Genomic DNA, 8,290 nt, shown 5'->3' on the forward strand with positions numbered 1-8,290 from the left:
AGCTCGTGTGAGAGTGCATGTGTATGGTGCAGTGTCATGCAGCTCATGTATAGCTCATGCATATCAGAAGTTAGAGAAGTTATAGAAGCTGGATTGTTATGAGTTTGTTAGTCAGTTATAGGGAGTTGTTGCATTGCTGTATAAAACAGTAATATTGCAAACTGTAAAGGTATTCAAGCTATTCAATCAAGAAAGCATTTCTACGTTTCTTCTTTTCTGCTGTATTTCAATATGGTATCATTCGCTTTTGGTCCTGGAGATCTCTGCTGAAGCTGCGATGGCTCTCTTTGGTGATTCATCCTCCTCATCAGCTCGTATGTTTACCAACAAACGGGTAAACATGGTGCTCGATGAGATGAACTTCCTTCTATGGAAGCAGCTAGTGTTTCTTACAGTTCGTAGCTGGTGTTACTTACAGTTCGTAGCCACAGCCCCTCCGCAGACGATCATTGATGCAAACGGTGAAACTGTCACTAATGAAGCCTATGAAGACTTCATAGCTCAAGACAGTGCCCTTGCATCATGGCTCTTATCCACGATCAGTGCCCCATTATTTCCGTAATTCGTTCGTGATGAGTCAGCCGCTGCTGTGTGGAACACGGTTCTACAGTTATTTTGCCAATCAATCCACCACCACGGTCATGAATCTACACTATAAGCTTCAGTCCATGAAAAAAGGCGATGACTCTATGCGAGTTTATCTCACTCGAGTTAAGGAAATTTGTGACTTGCTTGCGTCTTGTGGAAGCCCGGTGTCTCAAGTTGAGCACATCGTGAGCATTCTTAAAGGACTGTCGCGTGAATACCAGTCGTTCATGGCAGTCATCACTACTACATGCGAGACTCTGTCCTTGGATCAGATTTACTCCATGCTGTTGATTCTTAGTCAAAAATAGTATATTCTAGAGTTGCTTGAAAAGAGAAAATGACTAAGGCCTCGTGTACCTCTACTCCTATGGTTGCATCCTCGCAGTTGAAGAAAGATGATGGGCAGCTGTTGGTTGATGCACGTGAATTTCGAAGCCTCGTAAGAGGGTTGCTCTACGTATGTCACACTAGACCCGACATTGCTTTTAGTGTGAACAAAGTGGCACAGTATATGCATGCACCAAGAGAACAACATTTGCTTGTTGCTAAACGTATTATGCGTTATTTAGCTGGAACGTTGGACTATAGACTGGGTTTTGTGCCAGGCAAGCTGTATATATCAGCTTTCTCGGATGCTGATTGGGGTGGATGTGCAGATGATAGACAGTCGATGTCGGGCTATTGTGTTTTCATTGGAGAAAGCTTGGTGACTTGGAGTGCTAAAAAGCAGAAGGTGGTGTCACGTTCAACCATGGAAGCTGAATACATAAGCCTTGTAGACACAGCAGCTGAAGTAGCATGGGTTGATGCTTTGCTCACTGATTTGAAGGTGTCACAATGCAAACAGCCAATAATATGGTGTGATAACACCAGTGCAATTGTGTCGAGTGCTAATCCAGTGTACCACTCGCAGTCCATGCATGTAGATCTAGATGTGCACTTTGTTCGGAAAAAGATAGCTGCAAATCAACTATGTGTGAGCTATGTTCCAGCAGCTCATCAAGTTGTTGATGGCTTGAAAAAACCCTTAGCAAAAGCTGCCTTTGGTAGTTTTCGTGACAAGATAAATGTCTGTTTGATTGTTGAAGAAGGGAAGAAGCAGGGATAATGTTGAGAGAATGAGTGATGCAGCTCGTGTGAGAGTGCGTGTGTATGGTGTAGTGTCATGCAACTCACGTATAGCTCGTGCATATCAGAAGCTAGAGAAGGTCTAGAAGCTAGACTGTTGAGTTTGTTAGTCAGTTATAGGGAGTTGTTGCATTGCTGTATAAAACAGTAATATTGCAAACTGTAAAGGTATTCAAGCTATCCAATCAAGAAAGCATTTCCACATGTCTTTTGATCTTTTCTGCTGTATTTCAATATTACCTTACCGTTAGTATTCCTTCTTTCTTGGATTTCTCCCTTTTTTGGAAAATAAATTTGGGTTTTTCAAGTTATTGCAGTTTTAGACACTGCATCTAATATGTGTTAATTATGTTTTTGATTTAGATCATTCATAGACAATTTACTCTATTCCTATTTTTTTTCCTGTAAAGTTAAAACCTAAATGAAAACTTATTAAAAATGTGCAAATTACTGCAATGCATCTCAGCTACCAAAGAATTTACATTAACCAAAAGCTCGTATCCTTTTTTAAATGATTTCTGCATGACAGATTGTTGTTAGCCTAATACAGTGTTAAGTTCTTTGGGTGAAATTTCTGTGTTTCATTCTAAACAGGTATATTGCCTTGAACATCGAAGCTATATTAAACATCACTGTCCAAACCCTGATAAAGTATGATGTTGCCGTTGTCATTTGTCCCTTATGTGCTGAAGGAGTTCGCTTGATTCCAGATGAATATCCAAAGAAACGCATGTTAATACTGAATGTGATCCATCAAATTATGACAAAGTCACAAAGAAGAAAAAAATGCCCAATTCCTGGCTGGCTGCAGGGAAGTCTTCACATTCTCAAACACAATCAAGTGCAGGGATTACACTTAGAGACGAACACATGATTTTACGTTAGGGAACGAACTGAAAATTATAAAATTTCAAGTGCCAACTTGAAATTATTCCATCAAAACAGATTTTCAGTAGAAAATAGATAGAAAAAAATCTAAAATATATGATAATTTTAAATTTTTAGGGGGTGATTGTCCTCTTGCCCTCGCGGTCCATCCTTGATTACACTATACACCATTGCTTATAGCACCGTTTCGGGACCGATCACAAATGTCATGGACTTAAAAGAAACCAGAACTTGGCATTCCATTTATGGGTATTTTAAGCAGGAGTAAAAGAGACAGAAACCAACTAAGCTCCTGCTACATCTTCCTTTAAATGGTCTAGAAGCTTTGTTGATGCGGCTTCAACCGTTGAGCCTCAGCGGAAGCAAGTATGACCAAATCGGGTAGTGAAATCAGTCAAAAGTTGCAAGTTGCAAGGGATAAAGTAATTTTGCCCCTCAAAACTTTTAGAAATTTAGATTAAATTTTAAAAGTTTTAGATATTCTTGATTAAACCTCTTCCCATAATTTTTTTTAAAAAAATTATTAAGTTTCTTAAAATTTCAAAAATTTTAGTTAGATCCTATTTTTTTTGGGAAAAAAATGTAAACTAAACCCTTCAAAAAAAATTTAAAAATTATTTTAAATCTCTAAATTCTTTAAAGTTTTAAATTTACCCCCCAAACTCTATCACCAAGTTATGAATACAAAAATACAATTTTTATGGGAATACATTAAGTTGCTTGTTCTCATTCGAAGCAATTTTTTATTAATTGATATTGCAGTCAATTCCGGATACAAAATTACAAAATAAATCTATGAATGTAGACGATGCATAAACCCTAAACCCCATAGAAGAGAAAGAAAGAAAATCTAAAGGAAGGGAGACCTTCGTGGCACCCCTTTTCTCCTCCTTTCCTAAAAGAATATTCAGGCCACGTTGTTGAAATTGGAACAAAATCTTCCTCCTTTGTTTCCTCCATCACTTCTCTCTCACTACTGACCTATAAAACAAATCATTAAAAACGTTTCTTTTCTTTTTTTTTAATTTTATTTTCCCATAATTAGAAAATTCTATGAAAACTTGAGATAGAGAAACAAAGAGGGTTCTTACTTTGCACTCAATGGAGCAAAACTTTGATGTCGAATACTGAAGTTCATACCCACAAACGTCACACTTTTCACCTTTTCCACCATTAACGCGATTTTCATGCTCTTTCCTCTCTTCCTTTTTAATATAAACAAGCTTTGAGGAATTGCAAGTATAAGGTTGAATATCGGAAACTTCCATCAGATTCCTTATGCTATGAACCCTAAGCCCCGGTCTGCTTTAAGATTTGTAAACCTTTCAAACCAATAATGCTAATAGGAATCATGCACGTTATAATTCTTGTAAAATTTACAAGAAAAGAAAACAACTTACTCGGAGACTTTGATGGCCAACGTGTTTACGAGGATGGTACAAGCATTCTTCACAGAAAGCTGATCCCATGCAATCCCTACAGAAGAAACTGCATTGCTTTGAGCTTTCATATTCACATAGATTGTAAAATTCAGTTAGCAGCAATGGTTTCAGCCATGGTGTAATCACCATTTTTCCTCTTTTTTACTTTTATTATTATATTACAAAAAAATGATAAAACAAAAAAGTAAAAAAGGAGAATATAATCCCTTAATATATGGTGTATTCAATGCCCATGCATGCCCATTCCTGCCACTAATGTTCATTGCTGCCTTCTTTGCCTCATTGCTACATGCACCAACTGTTGGAAATAAAACACTCACACAAACAACTTTTATTGAAACTCAAACAAATATTACAAGAGCACTCTCACTCAAAAACAAGAACTACAACTCACTCTTATAAGACTTTGCTTCTTTACTCACTTAGAAGCTCTTAATTTTTCTTGATGCTTAAAACTAAAATGGGGAGGGGTATTTATACTACTCAAGAATAATCCTACACCACACAAAAAAACTAATTTAAACCATTACAAATTCAACAAATACCTAACTCTCACCTAACTAAATTGATGTAAGCAATGACATCATTACTTAAATGATGTAAGCAATGACATCTTTACTTAAATGATGTAAGCAATGACATCAATTTAGTTTGGGTTTGGGTTTAGGCTCCCATAATGGATCAAGTTTATGATCCAACACCCCCCTTAAACTTGATCTCGTGACCCCTAGTAGGTTCCTTAATCTTATGAAGTCTTCACTTTTCAGTGGCTTGGTAAAAATATCGACAACTTGATCTTGTGACTTCACGTATTAAACTTCCACATCGTTTCTTGCAACACACTCCCTTATATAGTGGTAGCGAATGTCGATGTGCTTGCTTCGATCATGGAATACTGGATTCTTTGATAAGGCAATGGCTGATTTGTTGTCGACACAAACCTTGGTAGGCTCTTCTTGTATCAAACCTATCTCCTTCAATAGATTTCTAAGCCAAATTGCATGACAAACACATGAGGTAGCAGCAACATATTCTGCTTCACAAGTGGACAATGTGACAATCGGTTGTTTCTTTGACATCCATGTGAACACAATATCTCCCATGAAAAATACGAATCCAGTAGTGCTCCTTCGATTATCTATGTATCCACCCCAATCACTGTCGCTATATCCAACAAGCTTGTAATAATTAGAAACTGAATAGAACAAGCCAAAGTCAATTGTACCTTCAAATAGCGAAGAATTCTCTTTGCGACTTTAAAATGGGTGGTTGTTGGAGATTCCATGTAGCGACTAACCAATCCAACTGCGTGAAGAATATCGGGTCTCGTGCAAGTTAGATAGCGTAGACTTCCTACCAAACTTTTGAAGAATGTTGGATCTACACTTTCACCTTCTTCATGTTTGGTCATCTTGATCCCGTATTCTGCCGGTGTTCTTATTGGCTTACAGTTCTCCATCTTGAACTTCTTCAGTATCTCCTTTGCATAGCTTTTCTGTGAAATGAAAATTCCATCATTTTGTTGCTTAACTTCAATGCCAATGTAGTATGCCATGAGCCCCATGTCTGTCATCTCGAATTCTTTCATCATCATATCATTGAATTCATTAAACATGTTTGGGTTGATTCCAGTGAAGATCAAATCGTCCACATAGAGACACACGATCAAAATATCTTCATCTTTGATCTTGATATATAGAGCATGCTCGTAGGGGCATTTGTTGAAGCCATTCTCTTGGAAGTACTTGTCGATTCGGCTATTCCATGCCCTTGGTGCTTGTTTTAGCCCATAAAGAGCCTTCTTCAACTTCAACACCTTGTCTTCATGCCCTTTGACTTCATAGCCTGATGATTGCTGAATGAAAACTTCCTCTTCAAGAACTCCATTTAGGAAGGCGGACTTTACATCCATCTGTTGTATCTTCCACTTGTTTTGAGCTGCCAAAGAAATGATTAGTCTGATAGTCTCTAATCGAGCAACAGGAGCAAATACCTCATCATAGTCAATTCCAGCCTTTTGACTATAGCCTTTAGCAACTAGTCTCGCCTTGTGCCTTTCAATCTCTCCTTTGGCGTTTTGCTTTGTTTTGTACACCCATTTGACACCTATCGCCTTATGTTGTGATACATGCATCACAAGGCTCACATCAAAGGAAAAAGTAATAACTCTTCCAAATGATCCACTCGTCCAAGATTTGGAAAAGAAGATCAGAACAGTAGCAGACTTGAGACGACTTTTTGAATGGGATCCTGATCTTATTTGGTCAACATATCTTCTGGATATACAACCATCTGTCTCTTATCTTTCCAACGGTTCTTGAATCGTATCAATCCGATATCGGGAACTCAAGATATGGCCATTTTACTGAAGACGATGCATGCAGAAAATCCTATACGGGATTTTGTAAATATTACGAATTTTCAATATTTTTATTGATTATTTGTAATATAACTTAATATATGATGATGCATTATCTATTAGGATTAGATTTATTATTTTATTAGGAATTAAGGTTGGGTTAAAATATTATCTTTAGTTATTATTATTTTATTAGGAATTAGAGTTAAAACATGTTTAGTTTATTATTATTTTATTCATTAGTTATTTAGGACCTTTAGAACTCAGCCTCTATATAAAGGAGGCTTCATTCTACTTTGTAAATCAGATTTCTTTGATCAATAATACAACGAGAGTTTGTTTTTGCAAGTGCTGATTGCCTTGTGCCTTCGAAGCTTATTCTCCTGGAGTTCTTTCAAGTTCTTGTGAGGGAGATTAATCTTCACACTCCAATTTGCCTTTTCATCACGACTAGGAGGGTTGGTTAGATCCATTTATCGTGTTTGCCTTTTCATTGCGACTAGGAGAGCTCGATAGGACACTTATCCATCTATTATCCACAAATCCATTCGTACCATCAATCATCTTTATCGTTCACATTCATAAGGGAGATCTTCTGATTTCTTTATTATCTTATTTCATCTTCCGTTTATTTATCTTTTGTTTATTTTATTCTAATCTTATTGCCTTGATTCCAGCACATAAAAGAAACCCTAAAGAATCCTAGCTGCTGCTGCCACCTTCCCCTATTCATCCCCTTTGTTCTTCATCGAGTCTAGAGCTTTCTAGGTTTGATTCTTCAACAAGAGCAACGTTCATCAATCCGCCACTGCTTCCCTATCAATTGGTATCAGAGCTGGGCCGATTCTTGGAGAGAAACAAGCAATCTTGCTTGTTCTTGCACATAAAACCGTCAAGGTACCCCAACGGAGCTAGTTCAAAAACGATTCAGCGTTTCAGGTTCTTTTTATTTAATTTTAATTTAGATTTAAATCCTTCTTGTTAGTTTGTTATTTTTTTTTTCAAAAAAAATAAAAAATAAAAAAAAAGGCAAAAAAAAGAGGGAAAAAAACAAAAAAAAAAGCCAAAAAGCCAAATTTTCAAAAAAAATTGAAAACGAATGTATTTAGGGCTGATTTTATCTATATAGTATATTAATTCTAAGAGTAATCCCCAGTCCATATTTCACCCCAATCGGAGTTCATTGGAGCCTTCAAATACATCATTCAAGTTTCATCGGCAGATTCGGTTTAGAATCTTGTCGAATATCTTGAAAATTTTACAGGAGGAATTTCATGGTGAAAATTTCCAGATTGAAACTTCATATATTGGAGATCATTCACACAAAATATCAGAATTTTTGGAGATCAAGAACAACTTCGAAAAAAGTGATCAAGAAAAAAAGATTATTTGAGGACTCACCGTTCAACATAGTATACTGGATACTACTGAAGGTACTTGGTTCTGAAATTTTACAGGTGGTTTCTTGACGCATCGAAAAACATTCAAGAAATTTTTCATAATTTTTGGACACCAGTAACCCCCTCAAAAACATTTCTCAAGTTGATCCAGCGTTTTCTAGGTTTTCTGGTTTGGTCCCTTTTTCTTTGACTCTTAGTGCTTTAGGTTCTTTTGTTTTTCCTTGTTATTGTTCTTTTGCATTATCTAACACATTATCTTCTTTGTGTTAGTAGGACTAAAGAGTTTGCATACTTCTTCCTTCTTTGCATTCTCGTTCTCTTGGAGTCTAACCTTTGTTTGGCCTCTTAGAGCTTTTAGGTTTTTCTTATCGCCTTTGCTAGTAATCAAACTCCGATACGAACTGTGAAAGACTACTTGGTAAAGTGAGTTTTAAAGAGTACAAGATCGGCTTACTTGCCTCTCGTTGTGTTACTTTCTTGGAGTG

General features: G+C 36.7%; 1 protein-coding gene and 1 pseudogene across 3 annotated transcripts; one reads left to right on the forward strand and one right to left on the reverse strand.

Annotated features, from left to right (window-relative positions):
- LOC120136443 overlaps positions 1-3,065 on the forward strand; it is a 40,198-nt pseudogene extending 37,133 nt beyond the window's left edge.
- A 345-nt stretch (positions 3,066-3,410) lies between these two features.
- LOC120136469 lies at positions 3,411-4,302 on the reverse strand. Of its 3 annotated transcripts, none has more exons than XM_039152496.1 (3): positions 4,005-4,302; positions 3,696-3,906; positions 3,411-3,585 (listed from the first exon to the last, which is right to left on the reverse strand). In XM_039152496.1, the coding sequence occupies exons 1-3, from the start codon at positions 4,112-4,114 to the stop codon at positions 3,424-3,426; spliced, it is 483 nt and encodes a 160-aa protein (XP_039008427.1). In that variant the 5' UTR covers positions 4,115-4,302; the 3' UTR covers positions 3,411-3,423. The 3 variants fall into 3 exon arrangements, with proteins under 3 accessions (XP_039008427.1, XP_039008429.1, XP_039008428.1); XM_039152498.1 differs by having other exon boundaries at positions 3,489-3,577; XM_039152497.1 differs by having other exon boundaries at positions 3,489-3,580.
- Between the last annotated feature and the right edge of the window lie 3,988 nt (positions 4,303-8,290).

The sequence above is a fragment of the Hibiscus syriacus genome, unplaced genomic scaffold, assembly GCF_006381635.1.
Source record: "Hibiscus syriacus cultivar Baekdansim isolate YM2019G1 unplaced genomic scaffold, ASM638163v2 tig00110630_pilon, whole genome shotgun sequence".
NCBI lineage: Eukaryota > Viridiplantae > Streptophyta > Magnoliopsida > Malvales > Malvaceae > Hibiscus > Hibiscus syriacus.

Coding starts and splice junctions, on each gene's coding strand:
- LOC120136469 (XM_039152496.1), bottom strand. CDS start 4,114: ATGAAAGCTCAAAGCAATGCAGTTTCTTCTGTAGGGATTGCATGGGAT. Junction 3,907..4,004: donor TTGGCCATCAAAGTCTCCGA/GTAAGTTGTTTT, acceptor ATCTTAAAGCAG/ACCGGGGCTTAGGGTTCATA. Junction 3,586..3,695: donor TTTGCTCCATTGAGTGCAAA/GTAAGAACCCTC, acceptor TTTGTTTTATAG/GTCAGTAGTGAGAGAGAAGT.